This window comes from Globicephala melas, chromosome 8, assembly GCF_963455315.2.
Source record: "Globicephala melas chromosome 8, mGloMel1.2, whole genome shotgun sequence".
Classification (NCBI taxonomy): Eukaryota; Metazoa; Chordata; class Mammalia; order Artiodactyla; family Delphinidae; genus Globicephala; species Globicephala melas.
Window position 1 is genome coordinate 15,915,314 of NC_083321.1, and position 26,589 is coordinate 15,941,902.

Here is a 26,589-nt window from a genome sequence, read left to right on the forward strand (position 1 = left end):
TCTCCCTTTTTTATCCTAAGCTCTCACTATCCCACCAGAAACTCGTTTCTATTCTTCTTAGAACTACGTCACAGTTACTAGTGGGCAGTAAAAGATGACAAAATTAGAATTAATACATTTTCCTAGCAGTCAGCAGCTCTGGAAAAACCATCTTTCCAAGGGATTTTTTAAAATAGAAGATATACTAGGAAATAAGGGGTTTTAATATTACTTATATAATTATTACTACAGCAAGATGCCTGATTTTTAGCTCTTTTTCCCCATGTTATTAAAAAGTGACTCTTCACCCTTTCTTACATCCTTCCCAGTGGGAGAAAAAGCTAAAAAGATCAGGCATTGTAGTAGCTGAAATTTCAATCCAATTCCAGAGATATGTGCTATACTAGCAATTTTTAGGACCATTAGAACTTAGATAACTAATGCAAGCTCTAGTCATGGTATAACCTCTAACCTCTAGTCATGGTACACGTCCTTGCCAAAAAAAATGGGAACTATATATGCCTACAAATTGGGGGAAGACTACAAAGAATCCTCAGACATACTAAAAAACTGATACTCCATATTTCATTATTATTATAATACTTTCAACTCTCTTTTTATTAGTAAGTTTATTCTGTCACTATTTATTTGAGTGTCTACTATGTGACTGTTGCTTTTATAAATAAATCTTTGTTACTGTTGAAGAAGAAACAAGAATTTACCTCCTGGGGTTCTTTGAACACAAACTGTCTGTCAGACAGACGATGCTCCTTGTTCATCCAGGTTTGGCCAGGTCTCTGTTGGAGATGGTTCTCAGCAGTGGGAGCTGAAGCAAGAGAGAGAAGAGACTCAAACCTTAACATCAATTGAAATGGGAGTCCACTATAAACCAAAAGGATATATATAAAATAGGATGATACTTGTCCAGACACACACACACACACACACACACACACACGAGATCCCCACAGGTTCTTGCCTGGCTGAGCAATGGCCTGGCTCTTAGCAGGGCCAGCCCAGGCTCCCTGCACTCGGGCTCGCCGTCTTTTGTCCTCCATGTTGATCAAGAAGGTTCCTGCTCTCAGCTTTCAGAATATTTCATTCCTGATTCAAACTACACAATGGTATCTGTTTAAAGAAAAAAAAAAAGATGTTTTAGTTGGGGTTGTGAGAGCTTGGACTATCAAGGGGTAATTATAATCCTTTCAAGCAGACGAGATGGTTCAATAGCAATCAGAGCTTCTACATGAAATCAACTTCTGACATCACAACATCTCAGTCAAGGAGCCTACTAAGTCACTTGGGGATGCTGCTTTTAATGTTTATCTTTTGCAATGTTTATCTTTTAATGTTTATGTTATCACAGTACTTTCACTTCATTCGCAAGAAAGTAGATGTTAAGAAATTCTAAAACCAGGACCTATCAAAAACCACATTACTCTTATTAGTCCCCCAAGAGCAGAACACAGAGAAACTGTAATACTCCACCTATGAACATTCAGAAATAGGCTAAGACACAGTTTCCCAGGGCATTGCCATATTCCATTATCACAGGCTGCATCAAACTTCCACGGAAGCTTGTTAAAAGCACCTATGGCCTGTCTCAGGATGTGATGTAGGATGGATACAGGTGTTTGTCTTTATAACAAGCATTGTAGGAGATGATGATAAACAGGTATGTAAGGCCCACAAAGTTAAGCGGCTCACCCAGTGTCACTCAGGAAATCAACAGTAGGTAGACTAACATTCAAATTTTATTACGTTCCAGTCTTCAGCTAAGTAAAAAATCCACCTCGTCATGGCCAGTAATACTAATTTGACATTTTTGCCAATAAAAGTCTAGCCCACAGCAAATACAGGAGCATGCACTGCTACAAAAAAACAAAAATGGGAAGGGGGGGGGAGTATTCCAACCCTATAATCCATTTCCATCTCAAGTTCTCAAAGGTAACAGGCTCATTTGATAGCTTATTTAGCCTACAGATTCCCAGCTCCACCTCCAGACCTTCTGATTCAGTAGAATAAAGCTGGTCCCGGGAATCTGTATGTTTAACAAATTCCCCCAAATGATAAGTCTGTAAGTCTTCTTATTTATTTAATAGGTGGGGAGAGGACAGAGGCTGCCATCTGCCCAAAAAGTTAATGGCAGAACCAAATACCAACTCTCCAGTCTCACATGATTTGCAGAGTAAGCCCTCATGTGACATTTTCTCTCAAGTGAGGCCTTAAAACCTTAACACAACAATTAGCTACCGTTCTTGCTATGTTCACAGGGGAGCGGTTACTATTATATGCACAGTACGACTGTTGAAAATACAGATTCCAGAACCCCATCCCAGACCTACTGAATTTGCAGTCCCAGACACTGTTAACTAACCCCACCTTCCATGCTGAGATTCTTTACTCGAATTAAGTGTGAGAACCCTGCTGCAGTGCAAACAGCAAGGGTTCTGGCGCCAGCCAGATCTGACACTTCCCAGCTGCATGGCCTGAGGCAAACGACTTAACATTTCTGAGCCTGTTTCTTCCTCTGTAAACAGAAGAACCAATACTTTTCTCACGGTCCAAGTGCGGGTTAAGCGATCCTCGAAGGTAACAGAGCCTAGTCCTGTCGATAAGGGTTAGCAACTTTCTCTATTTTAGACCCTTCTTTCCTGGGAGGCCCTGAACGAGGTCCCGGAGGTCGCTCGGGAAGGGACCTCAGGGCGGTCCCCACACTCGCAGCCCCGGGCACCCAGCGATAGGCCTGGAGCCCTCACCTGCCGGCGGAGACGGGCGCAGAGGTTCAAAGCCGCTCGTCCTAAAGTAAACTCCGCTGCCCCCGGCCTGCTCCGCCGCCCGCGGTCCGGCAAACCTTGAGCGCCGGGTACCGACTCCGGCAACTCTCAACCACAGGCCGCGGCGTCAGGCACTTCCTCTGACGTCACGTGCCGCGGCCGCCGCTTCCGGCGCCACCTCTTGGAATCCGGGCAGCTCTGCGTTCCCCGCGCGTGGAGGGCCGACTCGCTGAAGGTGCAGATGGTAGGGCCGGGGTTCGAGGGGAGCACAGAGATTGAGCGTGCGGTGGAGCCCCGTGCGGGGCCGGGATATGGCGAAGGTGGGAATGAAGACGTATTAACTAGGCCGAAGTCCCTCTGGACATTCCCCGCACACCCCTAACTAGAGACGTCCAAGAGCCCGCTTCTTTGGTCTGTGCGGAAAGAGCGACTGAGACCCAGCGGGCCTGGCAGAAGGGCGAAGGCGTTGGGGGAACCTGGTCCTGATGTACTAAGCAAAAGGATTTGACTTTTATCCCGAAAGCCATTCAGAGTCTAAGATGCACCTCCATTGTGTTGCCACTGCAGCCTGTGCGTACCTCGATCATAGCACTTAGACCAGGGCATGGGACCACGCCTTATTCGTTATGGCTCTACAGTGCTAACAAATTTTGCGTGAGAGAAGAGACCTGGATTTCCGTCTATACACCATCATTTACTAGGTGTATAATCTAGGTCGCGTACCCTGCTTCTTTATAAAATGGGTACAGCTTCTGTTGGGAGGATTAAATGAGATAATATATTTAAAGAATTTAGCACAATGCCTGGAACGCAGTAGAAACTCTGTAAATGTTAAGAGTGTCTTCTCTTCAACCCATCTGAGTTCTTGAGAAACATCTTTAAAGCGGCCATGGTAAATCATGTACCTTACAGTGTGAAAATAGCAAAAGTAGCACTAAATTAACTATGTCTGTGCAAGTTATTCTGTGAAAGTCTTTAAAATAAACCTTGTATTATATAATGCTTACCTGCAAGAAGCTCAGTATACCCCATCAATGACCCTATGTTGTTGTTACTATCAACTAATAATTTGTCAGTGTCTGCTTCTGGTTCAGGAACCTTGTATGTATCTTCCAAAGGATGTCATTTCTTTCTTTTCAATGATTATGGTTTTGGAACGGGAACAAAGAAGTCCTGGATTGTCCTCCAAGTAGAACATTTCTTAAAAATCAATCCATGGTCTGCTTGCACCCAAAATAACTGCATCACCTTTAACAGTTTTAACAGAGTCACCTGTATTTTTACCAAGTGCCCAAGGTGATTCTGATGCACACAATGTTTGAAAACCTTTGGGAGGCATGTAGGGTGACAAATGGTTCCGGTTTTTCTGGGACTGAGGGGTTTCCCAGGATGCAGGACTTTAAGTGCTAAAGCTGGAACGGCCCTGGGCAAACTGAGATGGTTGGTCACCCTAGATACATGTGAGTATATAGTTTTCGAAAGATGTTCTTGATGGGTGTTGGCATCCTGGGTTTCCTCATTTCTATTTGCAGTATTTGTGTTTTTGTTAGGGGGTGGTAGCAGAGACCATGGGAGAGACAATGAAGGTGGGGTGCGTTACCAGTCACCAGCCTACTGATTCTCAGCCCCAGCCCCATACTTCTCTGCTCTGCTTGCAATACTACAACATTTCTCTCTTGCCATTTGGCTCGGTGTTAAGCTTCATCAGTAGAGGATGCTAGAGGGACATTAGAGGGAGAAATGTTAGAGAGAAGGAGCTCTTTCCCCTCACTCCAGTGTGCTTCTCTCAGCTGGCTCCGCAGTGCATGGTGGCCTGCTGTGATTGGCACCTCTCTGTGCGCTGAATTAGTTGAATTTACAGCCTTGTTAACATCTCTTGTGAAGTTAAGACATCATCTGGGAAGGAATGGGATCCCAAAACTTGAAATAGGGAACATCTGCTTGGACCCAGGTGAAATTGACCATCTTGAACAACCAAGTCACCCTGAGCCTCCCTTGGCAGTGGAAGCAGCTTGCCCTCGTGTGTCTGAGGAGACTGGTCATCCTTTGCTTGAAAACCCTGTGAAACCCTCACCTGGAGCAGACGACTTAAAAAGTACAGCACAGGTCTGTGCTTCCTGATGGGTGGGAGTCTTCCAGATTTGTGCCTTCCTTCATGTTCTGCCTCGACATAGAGGTAGGTAGTGGCTGCTCCCTATATCTGCTGTTTCTGTGTATCAGAGTTTTCTTTTTCCCCTTGTAGGTAACTTAATATTTTTTTTTTCCTTGTTCAAATTACTATATGGTTTCTGTCTCCTGTTTAAGTCCTGACTGTTACAGTGTGATTGGGATGGGAGCAATGGGTAGCAAATGGCTGGCTCCAGGGCGGGCCTTAAACTGTAGGTAGTGGGGTTGCCTCTGATTTGGACCCTTATTATCTCTGGCCCTTTACGCTTGCACTACCTTCTTGATTCTCTTCACCTGAGACAACCCTCCTGAAGTCCCAGTAGGCACAAATCTGGAAGCTGAAATCAGCGTTTCTCAGCGTGTAGTCAGAAGACCATCTGCACTGGAGTCCGTAGGGGATGCTTGTAAATATGAAGATTCCAGGCCCCCCCCCCCCGTAGGTCTGGGGCAGGGCCCAGCAATTTGCATTTTTAACAGTGCCTTGTTTCATTTTGCAAGAAGCTTCACGAGTTCTCTTTACCTTTTCCAGCTGCCTGCTTTATTCAGGTGGTTACTTTTCCACCCAACAGTTATCTCATCCCCTGGATGGCAAAACTGATAGATACTTTACGTGGTGGTAGCTCTTAGAAATGATTCTGGGTGAGGCAACACAAATGTAGCCTGTTTTCAGTTGCTGATTTTCACACCAGACTCTTGCCAAACATTCAATCACCTGCTGCTGAATTCCTGAGAAAATCCAATCCAAGGCAAATAACCACCATCACGCTAACAGTTCTCAGTGAAGGTTTCATAGAGAAATTCCCAGCTCACGTCTCAACTGCCAAAGGCTTATTAGCATTTCCTGGCTTGAGGGAGGAGGAGGGTGTTTTCGCAGAGGTTTTCAAGTCTCTGTCAACTTTAAACATTGTTGAGGGAGAAAGGATGCTCCCCCAGACTCCAGACAGGAACTCCTCCTGTTCAGTGCCCAGCATGATTGCAGGTGCTGCCAGAGATAAAATCTACCGTTGAACCATAGTGTAAATGATATTAAAGAACAGTATAATTGGATGTGAAATTGTGGAGAGCAGACAAAAATCCAGGACAGGAGAGACCACTAGAGGTTATGGGCATCAGTGAAGACCTTTATGGCAAACAGGGAGTTATGTCAAGGTTTTAAAGTATGTAGCATTCGTATGGCTCAAAGATGTTCTGATAGTTATATTACCCCTGAAAAGAGTAAGCTACATTTCCACGTCCTTGTTTCTAAATAGTAGCAACTAATATTATTCGTTAACATTTCTTGAGAGCTTCTTGCATGCCAGGTGCTGCTCCAATTACTTACATGCCTACGCTAATGTAATTTTTAGAGCAACCTTGTGTTGTAGGTAATATAAATATTAGTTCCATTGACAAAGGAGAAAACTGAACCACTATGCTTCATGATGCCACCATGCCACTACTCTACAAATACATGGCAGAATGAAAGCCAAATTAAGAAAGGCAGGACTATTCCTGGAATGATACGTGGAGCCATTTCCTGGGACCTCATAGCTGGTTTCTTTCAGTGACTTCAAAAGTGAAGGGTTGGTAGCAATATAATCCAGCAGACCCTGGGTTATAGGTCGTTCTTAATGGCTTTATCTAGATGGCTTAGCAGATTCCGCTTTAGAGTTACCCAGTCCTCACAGCTGTGTGAACTGTATTATATCAAGTGTATGAACTGTGTCTCAGCCTCACTACTTCCTTGGTGGGTGACTTCAGAAAAGTTACTAAAGCCCTCCCAACCTTAGTTTTCCTCATCTGTTGGATTGTGTGAAGATTCGCTCATACATTCACCGATACACACATTTAATCAACTAATAATGAGTACTGACTGTAGCTAGCACTGTGCTAGATGCTGGGGACAAAGTTGTGATCAAGACAGACCTGGTTCCTGCCCTCGTGGAGGTTATAGTCTAGCAGGGAAGGTAGACATTTAAAAAACAGATATTACAGGTGTGGTATTTTATATGAGACTCTATCTTGGGAGACCTGAACTAGTGGAGTAATATCCCCATTGTATGTTGAGTCCTAGGTTGGTTGGGAGTTCTGATTTGGATCTAATTCAGATGGTGGGTTAGCAGCTGGTGGTTGGCTGTTCTAGACTGCCCTTAGCTCCATGTGGTCTCTCATCCTTGAACAAGCTCACCAGGTATGTTCTAATAGTGGTGTCAGGGGAGGTGTGTGCAAACACACAAGACCTCTCTTGGCCAAAGCAAGCCAGCTCAGTTTCAAGGAGCGGGGAAATAGACTTCACCTCTTGATTGGAGTTGTTGTAAAGTCACATTGCAAAGGGTATGGATACTGGGGGGAGTAGAGTATTGAGGCCATTTGTGCAATCATTCCACCACACTACTTGATAGGGGGTATCAGAGAAACAGTTCCTGTAGGAATAGAGAGTGAGGGAAAGAGTTTTGTTGGGTTTTTTTCTTTGTTTTTTTCCCTTCTTTTTAGCGGTACGTGGGCCTCTCACTGTTGTGGCCTCTCCCGTTGCGGAGCACAGGCTCCGGACGCGCAGGCTCAGCGGCCATGGCTCACGGGCCCAGCCGCTCCGCGGCATGTGAGGATCTTCCCGGACTGGGGCACGAACCCGTGTCCCCTGCATCGGCAGGCGGACTCTCAACCACTGCGCCACCAGGGAAGCCCAGGGAAAGAGTTTTTTGAGATGAGGTAGAAAAGAGGCAGATCATGCAGGCCTTGAGAGGCATAATAAACATTAAATGTTAATTTATATACGGGATGAAGTATATGATTAACATTAAATACTCACTCGCCCTTTCTCCATTACTTCCCATCTCCTGGGATACTCTGAAATGGTTGTCAAATCCATTTGTTTTAAAAAGGTGAAAGATTTATGTGATCTAAAGAGAAACCAGAGTATTGGTCCATTTGTCCTTAGGTGTGTCCTAAGGCAGGGACTGTTTTCTTTCAAGTGATTAGGATGCTGGCCAGAAAACAGTCAACAAAAACTTATTACTGAATAAGTTAAAAGTACCGGAAATTATTAAGTTAACGATTAGTGGAATAAGTCCCCTAATGCCTTAGGAATAAATTATCCACTTGGTAGAAGCAAATCCATTATGTAAAGAGGCATAAAAGCTAAATTGATGTGCCTAGGTTGTCTTTTGCCCGGAAAGAACGAAAGACAACATAGCTGTTAAACAGAGTATTCATCTGAGGCTCCACTTACAGCTTTTCCATAGGTTGTGTAGTGCTTGGCAACCACCATTGGTTTGTCCACTTGTCAAATGCAGCCAACACCTGCATCAGGGTGGGTGCATGAATAAAAAAACATAGTAAGCCTAAATCATTCCTATGCATGGAATAACACTCTGGATAAACTGGGCATGTTAAACGTGGCCTTATAGCTTTCATACTTCTAGTACCACTTGCTGGGCAGAAACCACATTTATAAGGTATGAGTCTGAAAGGATTATTCCAGGTCTTGCACCATTGTACTCTCAGGGGCAGAAGAGTGGCTTTGCAGAGATGAGCTAGTCAATAGTACACTAGGTAGGAGAATCTGACTCCATGTAGTGAAAGCACATAGAGCTTCCATTTTTAGAAATTAGGTTGGAGATCCCGAGGGGTATCTGGTATAAAACACCTACAAATAAAAGATAAAATGTTTTTCAATAATGAATTGGCCTGTGCAAAAAAGATTTCCTCTGAGACCAGGAGTAATGTGGGAACATGAGTCCAGAGAGATGAGTAAGCTGGGACATATACATTCCTGGGTGGCCAACTGCTTGGATATTCCTGGGGGAGGGGGTAGGTGGCTTGGGACGGGACGGAGACAAAGTTCGTGAAGGGGAGTTATAGCAGAGACCTTCTGCATAAAGCTGGGACCTAGGAAGGGAGTACGTACCGGGAGGGGGTGCAGAAAAGAAATCTCACAGAGGCCAACAGCAAGAAAACTTTTTTGTCTTGGCATTAACTTAGGGTAGGGAAAACTCTTCCCTAAGAATTCATGGCCACTAGCCTAACTTTACATAGGATTAAAGGCTGAATTAATACCGTTTATACAATTCCCCTGTCCACTCCCCCAAACCCAAGACCAACAAAAACCAACAACTGCATAGGCTGAGAATTTTAATTTAAGGCAGGTGAAAATTGGTAGTGCCCTCATGTCTGATGCAAACAAACACAAATCCTGCCAGGAAAATTTACACTCAGTAAGACTTTGAATAATTCCAATATAGGTCTAATGAACATAAACAAACACACACACAAATCATGAAAAATACCGGGAAAGGAAGCACCATTAGCAAAAGTCAGCAGACACAGTAGAAACATCTACAAAAACTACTGAATTATTGGAACTATTAGATACACAACATAATGATGTTTAATATGTTGAAATAAATAAAAGAATGAAAAACATAAGTATAGTTTTAAAATAGCTTTGAATTTTTGATGGTTTTAAAAAGAACCAAATGTAACAATTAAAATTAAAAGCTCAGTGAAGCCTCTATTTCTGGGTGGGACGTGGTAGTAGTGAGCAGTCACTATAATGGAAAAAATAAACAAGTAAATTATAATTTGTTTTTCTTTGAAGACACTGGAGATTTTGGGATGCAATGAGGACTACCTTAACTAAAATTCTAAAGAAAGAACCCTTGCTAGGTGAGCTGGCTATGTTCTTCCCCAGGGACATTTTCTTTTCTTTTCTTTTTTAACATCTTTATTGGGGTATAATTGCTTTACAATGGTGTGTTAGTTTCTGCTTTATAACAAAGTGAATCAGTTATACATATACATATGTTCCCATATCTCTTCCCTCTTGCGTCTCCCTCCCTCCCACCCTCCCTATCCTACCCCTCCAGGCGGTCACAAAGCACCAAGCCGATATCCCTGTGCCATGCGGCTGCTTCCCACTAGCTATCTACCTTACGTTTGGTAGTGTATATATGTCCATGACTCTCTCTCGCCCCGTCACAGCTCACCCTTCCCCCTCCCCATATCCTCAAGTCCGTTCTCCAGTAGGTCTGTGTCTTTATTCCTGTCTTACCCCTGGGTTCTTCATGACATTTTTTTTTCTTCTTAAATTCCATATATATGTGTTAGCATACGGTATTTGTCTTTTTCTTTCTGACTTACTTCACTCTGTATGACAGACTCTAGGTCTATCCACCTCATTACAAATAGCTCAATTTCGTTTCTTTTTATGGCTGAGTAATATTCCATTGTATATATGTGCCACATCTTCTTTATCCATTCATCCGATGATGGGCACTTAGGTTGTTTCCATCTCCGGGCTATTGTAAATAGAGCTGCAATGAACATTTTGGTACATGACTCTTTTTGGATTTTGGTTTTCTCAGGGTATATGCCCAGTAGTGGGATTACTGGGTCATATGGTAGTTCTATTTGTAGTTTTTTAAGGACCCTCCATACTGTTCTACATAGTGGCTGAACCAATTCACATTCCCACCAGCAGTGCAAGAGTGTTCCCCAGGGACATTTTCCAAGCATGACAATGGAGAATTGGGTTTGCCAAAGACAGTGGCATCTCTACAAGGGGAAAGAGAATCCAACAGACCTTTTGACAGCCATTGGGATGGCACGATAGATTGGAATCTAGAAGATTTCTCAAATGCATAACCAGTTTGCCCTACAAGGCATTTGCTGAGTACTAGGGCAGCACAGAAGGATAGAGGGCTGGGATGGAAAGACAAGGTAAAACCTCTCAGTCTTACTATGCTTTAAAAACCAAGTTCTGAGAAAGAGGAGCCCACAAGAAACATACGACAGGTTTCATTCTGCTGACATTTCAAACTATGGGGCACTGACTTTAATTAAAGTGGCATCCTAACCCTAGCTCAGCTCAATACCCACCCTATCTACCAGCAAGGAGGCAAGCCCTCCCTGGAGAAAAATAACATTGACTTCAGTCTTGATGGTTCTTTTATATAGAATGTCTGGCATACAATTTTTAAAAATTATGGGACGTGCAAGGAGGCAGAAAAATGTGACTGCTCATCAAGAGAAAAAACAAGTAGATGAACAGATAATCCAAATGTAGGAGTAAGCAGACAAGGACCTTAAAACAACGATTGGAATATTTATAAAAATAGAGGAAACGGACAAAATATGAAAAAGGGAGTGTTTCAATAGGTGATTAGAAATTACATGAAAGAATCCAATGAACATTCCAGACATGAAATGTTTAATACCTGATATTACATGGATTTAACAGCAGAATGTATCCTCAGTATGGTAGGATTAGTGAACTTAAAAGATGGTCAGGGGCTTCCCCGGTGGCGCAGTGGTTGAGAGTCCGCCTGCCGATTCAGGGGACATGGGTTCGTGCCCCGGTCCGGGAAGATCCCACATGCCGCGGAGCGGCTGGGCCCGTGAGCCATGGCCACTGAGCCTGCGCGTCCGGAGCCTGTGCTCCGCAACGGGAGAGGCCACAACAGTGAGAGGCCCGCGTACCACAAAAAAAAAAAAAAAAAAAAAAAAAAGATGGTCAATAGAAAAGAAGCTAAGTTGAGCTAACCTAAACCCTCTTACTATATAATCCAGTAATCACGCTCCTTGGTATTTACCCGAAATGAGCTGAAAACTTTTGTCCACATAAAACCCTGCACGCAAATGTTTATAGCAGCTTAATTCATTATTGTCCAAACTAGAAGCAACCAAGATGCCCTTCAGTATAAGCAAACTGTGGTACATCTGTACAATGGAATATTATTCAGCAATAAAAAGAATAGAGCTCTCAAGCCCTCAGAAGTTATGGAGGAAACTTAAATGCATATTAAGTGAAAAAAGCCAGTCTGAAAAGGCTATGTACTGTATGATTCCAACTATAGAATTCTGAAAAAGGCAAAACTATAGAGGCAACAAAAAGACCACTGATGCCAGGGTTTGGAGGTCGGGGGAAAGGAAGGGATTAATAAATGGAGCACGAGATTTTTAGGGCAGTGAAACTATTCTTTATGATACTATAATGGTGGTTATATCACACGCATTTTCTGTAAACATAAAACTGCTCTATACAGTCTATTAATTTTAAAAAGTGACAGTCAGTAGAAGATATCCAAGCACAGAGAGAAAGAAAAAAATGGAAAACTTAATGGAGGATTCTGGCAGTTCGGCTAACTAATACAACTAGATTTTGGCTAAATTAGGACAAACATGCTGAGTGACCACAAAATCCCTATGAATGTTAGTCGTAAGTTGTCTGTATGGCTCCTCTGTTCTTTGCAGAAAATTTGAATTTCGCTGGGTTGTTCTGTCGTATATCTATTAACTTATATCATACTGAATCCCCAACTAGAAGAAATGTAAAAAAGAACGTTTATGCGAACTCTTTAAAAATTAATTTGTAACCACTCTACATTTTAATGCAAGGCTGGACTCACAAGAAATAAAAATGGTATCTCTAAAGGCAGAAGACAAACCAAACCAAAAGGGAAAAAAGTGTAAGAAACTGAAACCAGAGCTAGAAGCAGGGAGCAGTAAGGAAAATAAATCAGTGAGGGAAATGCCCAATCAGCATTAGTAAGAGGAGAGTAACTCTTGGAATCACTACAAGGTGAGAGAACTAAGCCTGAGATTCCTGCATCGTCAAGTACCTCAAAGAGAGTGGTGCCGCGCGGTAGAGGGCCTAGGCCGTTGACAGACAGAAACAAAACATTCATCTCTGCAGAACATCCCAATTTAGCCCTCCGGATTCGTCTCCAGATTAAAATCAAACAAATAGACTTCAAAATAAAAATATCAAACACAGAAGAAAACAAACATCCAGCTAAGAGCAAAAATATAAAAAATAGATTTAGACTCCTAAGAATTTCAGATGGAAGAATCACCAGATGTGGAATGTAAAAAACCAATGTATGAAATACTTTCATTAACTTTTAAAACTGAATTTTTAAAATAAGCACACACTAAGAAACTATGAATGACCAGGCAAATTTAAACAAGAATTAAAAAGAACTTTTTAAAATGAAAAATATAACTGAAATTAAAATAGCAGTGAATAGCTTTAACAGCAGATAAACATATATGAAGAAAGAATTAGAGAACTGGAATGTAGATGTAAAGAAATTATGCAGCATGCAGCTCAGGGAGACAAGAAGTATGGAAAATATGAACGAGAGGTTAAGAGACAGAATAAAGATATGACACATGAGAGGCAGATGGAGACAATGAGGATTTTTCAGAAAGATAAAAGACATGAATTCTTAGATACAGGAAGCACAGTATAAACCAAGGCAGGATAAATTTTCAAAATTCCACACTTGCATACATTATCATAATACTGAAGAACAAGTCAAACGGTGTCTTTAAATTGGCCAGAGATGTATCACCTACAGAAGAATGCCATACTGACACTTCTGAACACTAACAGTGGAAGCCAGAAGTCAGTGGAATGATCAGGTGTTTCATGAACTTTAAAATGCCATCAATTCTAAGTCACACCATTACTTTAAATATACCACCAACAAAGGGGAAAAAATAGTGCCAGTTAAACTATGACATGCACCAGAGGGAAGGTCTGAGATGCAAGAGGTGTGCAAAGTGATAAACATGTTATTTATTTTATGCCCATATTTGTATAAAATAATGAAAACACAATTTATAGAGTTAAAAAAACAAATTAAAATACTGGTCCACAAAAACATGTTAAGTCAGGAAAGGGTTGATCAGAATAATAATGTTCTAAAGACCGTATATTATTAAAGAAGGGGTTATGATTCCAGACAACTTTCAGTTGTACTGCATATGCACTGAAAATGTTCAGGAGTAAAGACAAGGAAAATATAGTGTAAAACTTCCAAACTAGTACGGGGGGAAATGGAGTTTAAAAAAAGAAAAATTGAGCCAATCAAAAAGTGAGAAGAAGCATAAAAGAAACAAATAGCACAAAATAGCATGATAGAAGTCTTCATGTTTTAAGAATCATAATAAATGTAAATGGAATAAACTTGCCTGTAAAAAGCAGAGATTACCAAATTGAAAAACAATCCCCCACCCCCAATCCAGGTTTATTTGGCTTACGAGACACAAATATGTAGAAAGATAGAAGGGAAAAGAATTGAAAAATATATACTGCTAAATACTAACCAAAATAAAGCAAAGGTAGCTAAGTTGATACCACAGAAAACATATTTTAAGGCAAAAACCATTAGCAATAAGGATGTCAGTACATGACAAAAAAAAGTTCAACTCACCAGGAAGAAATAATTCTAAACTTTATTTGCCTAAAAAGACAGCCTCAAAATGTATAAAGTAAAAATGATAAAACAGGGGAATTTGACAAATCCGTCATTACAGTGAGAATTCAAAACACTTCTCTCAATTATTGACAGGTCAGGCAGACAAAAGTTAATAAAGAGATGGAAGATCTGCATACAATTAACAAATGACTTAAAGGACATATATAGAAAAATAACAATTAGAAAATAAACATTCTTCTTAAGCAAATATGGCACATGAAAAGGAATTGGCTGTACCAAGACATAAAATGTCACAAAAAAACTTCTAAGAAAAGGTAATAATACTTCTAAGAAAAGGTAATAATAAAAAGCTTACATTTGTATAAGTTTCCTATTGCTGCTGTAACAAACCCAGTGGCTTAAAATAAGGCTATGCTCTCACAGTTCAGGGGGCCAGAAGTCCAAATTCAGTTACTAGTCCAAATCAAAGTGTTGGCTGGCTGAGCCCTGCACCCTCCAGAACCTCTAGGGGAGAATCCATTCCTGGCCCCCAACAGCTTTTGGTGGCTGATGGCATTCCTTGGCTTATGGCTGCAATACTCCAGTCTCTGCCTCTGTGGTCACATTGCTTTCTCCTCTTCCGGCTGTAATCTTTCTCTGTTTCACTCTTATTAAGAATATTGTGATTCCATTTAGGACCCATCTGGATAACCTAAGAAAATCTCATCTCAAGATCCCTAACTTAATCACATTTGCAAGGGCCTTTTCCCATATAAGGTAACATTTACAGGTACAGGGATTAGGACTTGATACCTTTGGGGACCATTGTTTATCTCATATATATCATATATATATATTTACCTTATGCTGTGCTGGATTCTGAGCACTTTAAAAATATTAATTTATGCTCTCAACAATCTATGAGATAGGAGCTATTATTATTCCCATTTTCAGAAGGTAAAACTGAGGTGGAGAAAGGTTATAACCTGCCCAAGCTATGTCATATTCACATGTTCTTTGACTACAATGCAATTATTTAGAAATTAGTAACAAAAGATTTAACTTTTTATTTTGAAATAACTTCAGAAATACAGGAAATTTGCAAAACAGCACAAATTCCCATGTACCCTTCACCTAGATTCTCCAAATGTTAACATATTAACACATTTGCTTTATCATTTTCTGTATACATACTTCTGAAACTTTTGAATTTAAGTTGCATATATGTCTCATTATCCCTAAATAGTCTAGTGTGTATTTCCTTAAAAACAACTTTTTTAAAAGTAATTACAGTACAATGATCAAATTCAGGAAATTACCATCGATACAATGCTGTTATCTAATCTATACTCAAATCTCACAAATTGGCTCAAAATTGTCCTTCATAGCAAAAAAAAATTTTTCTTAACCAGGATCCAATCCAAGATCATGTGTTTTGCATTATTTGTCACATTTCTTTAGTCTTCTTTAATCTGAAACTTTTGACAAGTATAAGCTGGTTATTTTGTAGAATATCCTTCAATTTAGTTTTTTTTAAATATATTTTTAATAAATTTTATTTTATTTATATTTATTTTGGCTGCATTGGGTCTTCACTGCTGTGCGCGGGCTTTCTCTAGTTGCAGCGAGCGGGGGCTACTCTTTGTTGCGGTGCGTGGGCTTTAGGCGCACAGGCTTCAGTAGTTGTGGCGCATGGGCTTAGTTGCTGTGCAGCATGTGGGATCTTCCCAGACCAGGGCTGAAACCCATGTCCCCTGCATTGGCAGGCGGATTCTTAACCACTGCACCACCAGGGAAGCCCAAAAAATATTTCTTCTTATGTTCAGTTTATACATTTTTTCCAGGAATACCACGTAAGTGACGTTGTACCTTCAGTCCATCATATCAGAATGCACATAATATAAAGTTGTCTTATTAATGGTGACACGAATATGTTTTTTAAAGGAAATACATTTACAAAAACTTAAATTTGTGCTTTTAAAAACAAAAAATTCATAGCTCATAGAAATCAATTTAAAATTTTTAATATTAGCACTGAGAATACATTTGTGTACATACATATTTGTGCACACAAACACACAAATTGTGGGATGTAGTAAAAGATAAACTTAGAGCCTTAGATGTTTATTTCAGAGTAAAAAAAAAACATTGAACATGAATTAAATGTCCAATTTATGAAAGAAAAATAACAGAATAAACCTCCAGAAAGAAGGAGAGCATGAAAAGAAAAAGGCAGAGAGGTTCAACAAAGCCAAAAGTTGGTTCTTTAAAAACTAATAAAATAGACAAACTTCTGGCAAAATGGTCAAGGAAAAGAAAGTGAGAAGACACAATACTGGGAAAGGAAATAGGTATATATATCTAGCAGAGGTTTAAAAAATAAGAAAATTCCTCAAGTTACTTTATGCTAATAAATTTGGGGGAAACAATGAGTATATGCTTAGAACAAAACTTTTTTTTCAAAATTGAATCGAGAAAAAATAGAAACGCTGAGTAGTCTTATTATTTTTAAAGCAACATAATAAGTAGTTGAAAATCTTGCCACAAATAAATACTAGGACCAGACTGTTTTATAAGTTTTCAAAGGAAAGTCTGCCCCAATCTTTTACAGATTCTTCTAGAGCACAGTAAATAAAACAGGTAGCACTCCCCAGCTCATTTAATGAAGTTATAATCTTGATATGAAAACCAGACAAGTATGAGAAAGACTGCAAGCTCATTTCTTAAATATAGATGCAGAAATTCTAACTACAATACCAGCAAACTGAATTCCACAGTAAATAAAGATAGTGAAATAAGATCAAGAATGTAAAGGTGATTTAATACTAGAAAGTCATAACTAAACTAAAGCAAGATCTCTGAACTCTTCCAGAAATAGCTCACCTAGTATGTGCTTCAATATGTATGTACTCCTAGCTATTCTTGGAACATACCAGGTATGCTCTCTCCTTGGGCTCTCTGCACAGGCTGGTCTGCCTGAAATGCTCTTCCCCCAGGGAGGTAAAGGTCTTGCGCAAGATGGCTTCAATGCCACCTCTCTCTGGGTCTGCCATGAGTACCTTATTTAATGTCACAAGCCTCCCACCCCTACCCCAACAAACATTGATTCCCCATCCTACTTACCCTGTTTCATTTTTCCCCACAGCATATTATTATTATTCCTTTTGTTTATTACCTGTCCCTCATTTGCTCCCCCCCCAGGTCCCTCCCCCGCCCCACATCCTGTTCAAGTGTAAACTCAACTGGGGTTAAGAATTTTTTATCTGCTTTGTTCATTGTAGTTTCTCCAGCATCCAGAAGCGTAAATGGACATGGTTGGCATTCAATAAACGCACACAACAGTTTGTCTAGAAACTTTTATAACAGGGAAGACAAGCTGGGTTTACATCCTTTTGGGATTACCTTTTGTAGTACCCATTTTGCTTGCTTTTCAGTGACACAGGTAAAGGAGAGTGGTCAAAGTTGTACTATGCTGTTTATCACATTAAAATTTTTTTCATCTATTAAGTTTGTGTTCATGCTAGACAGTGTTCCATTTCTAGATGTTTCCATATAAATCTCAATAGAAAGAATTACATTTCCACAAGGGAAATTTAATTCTGTCTATACTTATATGTTTTGCATCAGGAGTAACAAATATGCTAATCTAAAAATATTGGAATGTCACAAAGTAGTGAGTCCTTAAAATTTAATTAATTAGTTTCTAACATATTAAATAAAAACCTTTGATCATTTGTTTTGATACTGGTAAACTACAGAGCAAAGTAGCAAAATCCAGGACCACCAAAATATCAGGTAATTTTTGGTATCAACAGACTTCAGAAATTATAGTACTACTTAAGCTCATTTCATTCTCATAAGGTATTATTATCACAGTAAATCTCCTCTTTTACACTGAATCAGCACCATTCGTATTGGTATTGGCATTGATGTTCACTCTATATAAAGTTCACTTCTATTGTATTTTGATGCGATAAATATCAAGTGAGAACTCAGAATTCATCTCTTTGGGGCAGGACCACATTTGAGGAAACGGAGACCAATATCATCTTTATTTATTGCCAGTGCACATGGGCCTGACATAAGGACAAATCAAAATGGCACACATCATTCTGTGTGCAGGGCAATTCCTCTCCTGGCCTCCCTCCCCCATGCTATTGTACTGAAAGGACAATGAAAGAACAAAAAATTAAAACCCAGTTTTCTATGTTGTGAGGAGAGCTGATTCTACAGTAATCATCAATACTAATCTTCTACTCTGCTCTTTGAGTTCAAACCTTATCTAGCACACATCAGACTATAAAATCAAGTCAATATAAAGTTAAGTCTAAAAATTTTGCTTCACTATTTTGAAGGTTTTTGAGAACATTGGTTTCTCTTTTAGTATAATTTTTCTTTCATGTGCCTGGAAACATAGATTTTCATGTTATCATTTTCAACCTTGAGTGTTGAATACAAGAGGATACTTGCTGAGCTGAAGCAGTCAAAGCCACAGCTCAGAAGTTTTGAGCTTGCTAAGGGGATTTCCTAGCCAGATTACAGCTATTTTCTAGATGGGATAAAAGGCGAATTATTTTGTATACTTGCAAACCAATCCCTCCCCCTCTCTACCAACTGTCCAGCAAAAACCACCACCACAACAATTAACCAACAAATGTGTGAAAGCAAATAATATATTGCCCAGGTCATTGTGATTTCACCATTTCTACAACAAAATGAGAGAGAGAGAAAGGCAATGTGTTTTTCGTAAAGCTAAATTTATTCTTTATTCTGAGATTATGTTCTTCCTATTTTGGGGATGCTAAAATGTCTTTTCTTTTATATAATAATGCCAATAGCAGATGGTAATTTGGGTTTTTCTGTTTTTGTTTTATGTCCTTAGCTGGCAAGTTTAAAAGCTAGAAACACTTAAATACCCCAATTAAAAATTTTATTTATTTATCTGCAGATTTCCTGATGCTTAAATCTCAGAGCCTGGGAACCATAGCCTAGGTAAAGACCTACCTTCTGTGTTGCATGTTTCGCAACATTGAATTAATTTCTTAGCAAGTTTCCCAAACAAGTTATGTAGCAGAATAAAAGTAAGTCTTAATTTATATTAAACCAGTGCAAAAATGGGCTTAATTTCAAGCACCAAAGGAATATATTTTCAATCAACACCATGGTTATAACATCTTTTATTAAAACTAATTGTATCAATATCTATAGGGTACCTATTTAAAAGTATAATGCCACTACTCTAATATCATCATTGTTCTAAGAGTAGCCTGGTGTCACATATGTGAGCAGTATTGGTGCAGTGCAGAAACAAAGAAGCTGGGGTCCAAGCAGGCCACCTTGCTGGGTCAGAGTTTTAGTGGCACTGATGGAGCTGCCCATCAATGTACATTTTGGCCCATTTACCTTTATAAATCATACCATATAGCATTCAGTATTTACATACATTTAAACTGAGAAGGCATACGTATTAGAGGAAAGCATATTTTAGTGGGCATGTGTCAAAAATAACTCTGTGTTTCATCACTATTTTTACGTCATTAGCTACCCTTGAGAAAGGAAAGTTCCATATAAATGTACAAACCAAGACATACTTTTAGAAAACCTTACAGAGTGCTATGCAAATTGCAGTGTGTCTTCCCATAAGTAAATCAATTAACCCCCACTCCCTCAAAGTGTTCAAAACAAAAAAGGATAGCTGGCCGTTACTTTTTAAAGTACGTTTCAGAGAAAATACAAGCATAATCATCACTGGCATTTTGGACCAGATGAAATCTTAAGCCTTACATCTGACTCTATCATTCAGTGATTTGTTATAATTGTTCCTTCCTAGTAAGCAGTTCTTGCTAATGTTAGTTCTGTATCTATTTGATAGGGGCATTTATGTTACATTTCAAAATAACTCCTGGTAGCATCCAGAATATATGTCAGGAACTCCTGAAAGCAACTCTGCTTTCCTCTCAATTATGACATTTAGCTTTATCAGTAACTGTTAATTAACATGACAACTGAAGATTTGGAGATGGTGGGCCCCTTGCAGCAAACATGCCTAGGCTGGAACATCTGGTCAAGTTACTCAACACAGTTACCAATGCTTAGTTCTTCTTAATTTTCTTCAGATAGCGAGCCCGGGTGGAGTTGCCTAAATTCATGGTCAATTTAAAATACAACCAGGAAGGCAGGCTTGAGATTACTGAGGCCTAGGGAAAGAAATGGGGAGATATGCAATTAAGGCTTACAATTTGAACTCATTTGAAACATATGATCTTATGTTTTACTATATTGTTGTTTTATTTATAGGTAGATTTTAGAGTTCTTGGGTGTACGTTGAAAACAGATGCCTTGCTAGTAAGTCTAGACAATGTATATATGCTAATATACCACATACTATTTTGTGACTCGATGGGAAAGAAAACCCCAAACCAAAGTACTAATCTGGAACTTAAAAATCTACATACCATAAGAGAATGGATCAGGTATCCGTTGGTTCGGGATTGCACGCCGACAGTTTTAATGGCAGACTTCACAAACGTCTCTGAAGAGGGCTTATCCAAAGTTGGCTTTCGAATTTTAGCCAGTTTCGTAGCTACAAAGTAGGGCAGGACACTCTAGAATGGCAACATACCCCCCCAAAAAAAACATGCCACTGATTAGGAAGGCCACAAACTCAATTCACACTGATGTTTGATTGCTCTTAGTGGCAGAAACATTCTGAAAAACTCTAAAGTTTGTATCTTTAGAGAGAGAGAAGCAAAAGAGAAGCAGCTATCTAAGAGCTACCTTGATAGAACAAACGATAGCATAAAACAAGTTGTATAAAAACAATCTGTTGGGCTTCCCTGGTGGCGCAGTGGTTGAGAGTCCGCCTGCTGACGCAGGGGACATGGGTTCGTGTCCCGGTCTGGGAAGATCCCACATGCCGCGGAGCGGCTGGGCCCGTGAGCCTGTGCGTCCGGAGCCTGTGCTCCGCAACGGGAGAGGCCACAACAGTGAGAGGCCTGCATACTGCAAAAAAATACAGTCTGTCAATACAACAGAGTTTGAGACTAGAGAAAGTATTAAAGATAAGCAGAAACATACCTTTTTCAGTCTTTAAAAAGAAGGCATTAAACAAATCTAGAGAGCAGAGATTTGGGGCCGGGTGCTTTCTACTCTGACTAAACAATATAGTTACAGAACGACCACATAGGAGATTTTTGACATTTTATGCCCCTAAAGAGATAATAATAATTTCCTCCATACTTTATGGTTATTAAGCTTGTTCTATCAGTTTTGGTCCCTCTAAAATAAACATTTCATGTTAGCTTTGGGCTACCACTTTTCTTCCCTAGTTTCTTACCATTCTGCTTCTGAGTTTTATAAACTTTGCTATTGATAAGATAGGACCACCACTCTTTTCTTTTTTCTTTGTTGGGGGGAGACGGGATAACAGTATGGAAACAGCTTGGGTAACTAACAGACGCTTCACAGAAGTGGTGTGGGATGCAAAGCTGGACATTACCTTTTAGGTTAGGGGAGCTGTTTCCTTATTTCTTATGCTTGCTATATTTTGGATATGCTTCAACACAGAATGCAAGGAAACCCTATTACAACGACTCCTGAGTCATGACACAAGCGGTTCCTTCTGTAGTTTGAAATTACTTGGGCATGGTTGTACACCAAGGAGTGAATGTATTCTGTTTATCTGACATGTATGAAAGGAAGGGGTATAAATTACAATGAAACTTCTATTAAGGAAGAGGATCTGTTTCAACACATGGTGGTCAAAATCAAAAACTTCATTACTAAAGGCAGAAATAAAATTGAGATGTACTCCAAACTATAGATTTTCTTCCTGCCAAGAGCTGGGCAGTTCCCATATCTCTTTTGTTTTATTTTGTATTTTTCCCATTCCCAAGTATGAGTCACCCTCCTTAACAGGTGAGCTGAAACTCCAGCCCACCTGTTAGAACCATGAACCCAAGGGCCTAACCACTGTTACTCTCCAACTTTCTCCTTCTTAGTCCCTGCAGCCACAAACCCACACGAAGTAAAGTAACTTCCCCAAAGTACTTCAATACCTGGGCCAACTTTGATTAGGTGACTTTTGGTTTTGAGAATTTGTGTATTGGAATTATTACTCTACAGTTATTCCTCACTTAAAAAGCAATTCTTTTTTTTTTTTTTTTTTGTCCAGCAGGTCTTTATTTTTAAACCCACGTTGCTGCAAGGATCCAGTATATGAGAGCACAAACCAAAGAGAGATCCCAGACTAACGTACAACATGAAATGCAGAGCTCATGAGGCTCTGCCAATGGGTAGGGAAAGAAAAGTTTGTTCAAGCTGAGCAGCAAACAAAGCAAAGAGAGTGTTTGCATATACTCTGACTCCAACAGTGAAGGGCCGTAAGCAAACCCCATCACACCTCTATGACCCAGGTTTCCTGGCTACAAAAAAAAATAAAGATTAAAACAAAAACAAAAACCTTCCCATATATTGATCACAAGCCTGCCAAGAGTACTGTACAGTATTGAGCTTCTCAACATAAAGGTGGTCCACTCATTACACCTTCCAATTACATAATTAGGTATTCTAATCCCCCCTCCCTCTCTATGTGGCACAAATCAGACTGTTCTGATTTTGCAGAAGAATGAAGTCGCACTGCTTGGCTGAACCACTTGATGGTGCCACAAGTTAACAAACTCATCATTCAGCTAAACCATCCAGCTAGTCGAGAAGGTCCTGGCTCTTGAGGTGGGGACAACAGACGCATGTACATTCTATTCTGGAAAGGGTATTTATTTCTACAGTTTAAAATCAAAGCAGTTAACATGGCCTAGCAGAGGATGGAAAGGATTCAGAGATGAAATAACTTTTGAGCTAAGTCTTAATAATGTGGAGGAATTTGCCAGGTAAACACATAAGGGAAGAACATTTTGTAATGGGAACAGCAGGGGCAAAGACAAGGAGACAGAGCAGGATGTTCTCATGGAACGGCAGTAGTTCAGCCGGCACGGTTCAAACAGTGGAAATGTGTGAAGCAGTGGCAGAAGGAAGGCTAAACTTAAGTACAGAAAACGAGATCCAATCACCGACAGTATCGATTTCTAGAGCATAAGCTCTGTGACGACACAGTCTTGTTCACCATTATATTGCCAGTGCTTAGCCACTGCCATTGCCTAGTATGTAGTAGGAGTGCTAAGACGATCTACTGAATGAATTAGCAACAGAACACTTCATTATGGACAGCACTGAATATAGTACTGGGGTCCCTTTCTACTGCTGCTGCCCAGAAAAGTAATGACAGGAGGAAGTTGACAATGTAGCATGAGAGTTTAAACCACAATTTTAGATATTCTAGAGCTTAAGCAAGGTTATCTATCTAAACAAAGTCTTAGTTTACAGGTCTTAGTTACTCAGAATTTTAAAAGAAGGAGAATTTCAAGTTATGTAAAAATAAAGAAATATCTTTTTTTTTAAAGAAATATCTTTATCTTATATGTCAAAATGTCATCTAGGTACATCATTAAACAGTTAAACAAAAACCCAATAAATGATAATGAATCCACTTTTCTGGTCTACGCAGGGAAACATTACAGTGAACAGGTTAAGAAGATACCCATACTTTCATAGGGAGTATTTTGGGCAGAACCAATTTTTAAAAGTTTCTTATGCTCAACAATTTGCCACTATAAATATTGCCAGCTCGGAAACAGCGTGAACCTTGACAGCTGCCCATGCAGGCAAGTACCCTGGTCTTTGCACTTAGAATCCCAAACTGAAAATAATTAACCAGCCCATAAAACAAAGCTTTTTTGTCCTTGCTCAGCCTATTGAAAAGATCCCTGAAAACAAACTTGGTATCTTTTTTTCTCACCCACTGAGTAGCTTGCTGAGGTATCTGGTCTTTAGGGAACAGTTTAGGGGGCCTCGATTCAGGAACAAGAAGGTTATTACAACTTAATGTCACAGAACAAGAGAAAGATGGATGCCCAGGGCTGCATGGCAGATATTCAAGAATCAAACACTGAACCTTCTAACTTCATGTAGCAGCACATCCTTCATGCTGTCATCTGTGTACTAAGTATGCCTTCTCAAATTTAAAAATGACCAGGACAACTCACACCCATGCTTTGGGAAACACGGGTCCAGAGAACGCCAGGCTCCAGTCTATTTACACAACACGGAATTCTCAAGACGGGGTATAATCTGCCTTTTCTGAGCACTAAGTTCACCAGTGAAGTCAGCACATATTCTTAAGGCAGAGGCTGAGGCTCCTATGAAGCATTTCAGGGAATCTTTTCTCCTTCAGTCTGTATATTCATCCTCCATTTCAGGATCTGAATAACTGTATGCATAGAGCCTAGTTTTGGAGTTTGTATTATTTCACTTGCAGACCACAAGATGAGCATTTCCACAAAAGGGCCCTTGATTATCTCATTGGTAGAAACCCTTGGCCTTACTAGAAAATGTTAGGAAAAAGGAATCATTCTGATGGAACAGAGATCCCTGATAACATGGCAATGAGCAAAGGCCCCACAGTAACATTAAGTATAAACCTTAGCACTTAAGCCCAAAATGAAGGAGTTAAAATGTTGTGCTCTACACAAAAAAATCCTTGATCGACACTGGCTGGCTGATAATCTTACAAATGACCTGCCTCCACATATGTGGAATTCGTATGTTAACATTCAAAGGACAAAAGGGAAAACAGTGTTAGCTCACAAAACAGCATGTATTTAACAAGTCTTTCCTGAGCGCCTACTAGAACACTGTTTTAGGCACTCGGAATACAGTTATGGACAAGGACAAAGTCCCTGATCTTACTGAGCTTACATTTTAGTGGGGGGAAAGGGGGGCTGGTGCACACAGCCTACAAACAAATGGTTAAAAGAATGTCTACAATATTGGCAGGTGATGATAAAAAGGAAGAAGAAAAATAAACCTGAGTAAAGGGTGGAGGTGATGGAGGCTGTTCCTGCAGGTGATCAAGAAAGGCCTCTGGGATAACGGTGACATGTATGTGATATGGTCACATATAAGCAAAGATCTCAATGAAGGGAGAGAGCAAGCCAAAAAGATACCTGGATAAAGAGCCTTAGACTGAAAGAAGAGCAAGTGCAAAGGGCCTGAGGTGTGAGTGTGCTCAGAGGGTTTGAGTACTGCAAGGAGGCCAGAGAAATAGCGGGGTGTGTGTAGGGGGGCACACGCTAATGTGGAACATCTGCAGTCAGAACACGGTGGGTCACAAGAACTCTTGGTTTTACTCTGAAAGAGATGAAAAGCCACAGGAGAGTTTTCAGCAGAGGAGTAAGATGACCTGGATTATGCTTTAAAGAGATCACAGACTGGGGTGGGGGGGTGGGGGTGGGGCTATTATCAAGGTGGGAGTAGGGAGGCCACATAGGAAGATGCTGCAAAAGGTCCAGGGCAAGAGATCACGGTGGCAGTCATGAGAAGCGGTCAGACAGTGGATGTGTTTAAAGGGTCAACTACAGTCAGTGAGATTCCCTGATGGACTGAATCTGCGGTGTAAGAGAAAGAATAAGCTGGATACGGGGGGTGGGGAGAAAGCTTCAGCTTTGAAATCACAGACTTGGATTCAAATTCCACTTGACCACTTACTAGTCGTGAGATTGTGAGCAAAATACTCAGCTTTATTTTCTTCCTTGGGGGATATAGCATCTTCCCTATTCTATTACTATGAGGATTGAAAAAAAATTGTCAGTTAAAGAGTGTGAGATTTAAACTCTGGTATGTATTAGAATTCTTTTCTAAGTTTTCTAGTATTTATAATTTTCAGAATGGATATAGAAAGAAAAAACTTGGCTGAGTTTTTATATCCTGTAAGAGGGGTAAGAACACCATTTTCTATAGAAAATGACTGTGGTAACCAGCTGGATATCTGAGTCCTTTCTGGATACAGATTTAATGTGGTTTGAAGGACTAAAGGACATCTCAGGTTTTTAGTTCCTGTGGTATAACACTGCTGTAAAAGGCCAAGGAAAAAAGCCATTATCACTGACAAAAATGAGGATTCACCTAGTTGGAAGCGGTCTGGGTCCAATGATCCCAACAGGACTAATTTTACTACTCTTCAGCCATTTCTCAAAGCTGGTGCAGCTGACTAGGTATGAATATTTCCTGTGAGAATCTTTCTGTTGCTTTATAGTTCTCTGTATTTAGACTCCATTTGCACTAAAGACACAGGCCATTACCTTCTTTTATTGTCCTTGGCAATTAACAAGAAAGATGGATGAGGACTTATGTTTTCAGTCCCGATGCGAATTTTTCTGTGTTTAGCTATCTAGCTCTTTGAAGCCCAGTAGATCTGTATGATTACTCTAAGCGAAAAAATGTTTTAACAAAATACAAACGAGGAATATCTTCTTTCATTAACAAAATAAACTGGAATTTTGTTTGCTCCCTCATCTCAATTTGTCCGATTTGTTTTCTAAATTTATTCTGACTAAAAACTACATTTTTAACCGAATTAGCAAAACCACCAA

The 26,589-nt window shown here is 40.0% G+C and overlaps 2 protein-coding genes across 10 annotated transcripts in view; both read right to left on the reverse strand.

Moving 5' to 3' along the window:
* LOC115857517 (alpha-ketoglutarate-dependent dioxygenase alkB homolog 3) overlaps window positions 1–2,882 on the reverse strand; it is a 181,723-nt gene extending 178,841 nt beyond the window's left edge. For 8 of the 9 annotated variants that reach the window (XM_060303315.1, XM_060303314.1, XM_070046126.1 and 5 more), the window contains exons 1-3: window positions 2,739–2,882; window positions 959–1,107; window positions 702–805 (exon numbers count right to left, since the gene is read on the reverse strand). In XM_060303315.1, coding sequence (XP_060159298.1) covers window positions 702–805; window positions 959–1,037 — 183 coding nt within the window. In that variant the 5' untranslated portion in view covers window positions 1,038–1,107; window positions 2,739–2,882. Of the gene's footprint in view, window positions 1–701; window positions 806–958; window positions 1,108–2,738 lie in introns of those variants that run through there. The other variant, XM_070046128.1, reaches the window with a different exon arrangement.
* Window positions 2,883–14,122: 11,240 nt separating this feature from the next.
* The window catches only part of HSD17B12 (hydroxysteroid 17-beta dehydrogenase 12), a 166,712-nt gene continuing 154,245 nt past the window's right edge, over window positions 14,123–26,589 (reverse strand). Inside the window, exons 10-11 of the mRNA XM_030864638.2 lie at window positions 20,560–20,709; window positions 14,123–20,301 (exon numbers count right to left, since the gene is read on the reverse strand). Of these exons, the coding sequence (XP_030720498.1) occupies window positions 20,197–20,301; window positions 20,560–20,709 (255 nt within the window). The 3' untranslated portion in view covers window positions 14,123–20,196. The remainder of the gene's footprint in view (window positions 20,302–20,559; window positions 20,710–26,589) is intronic.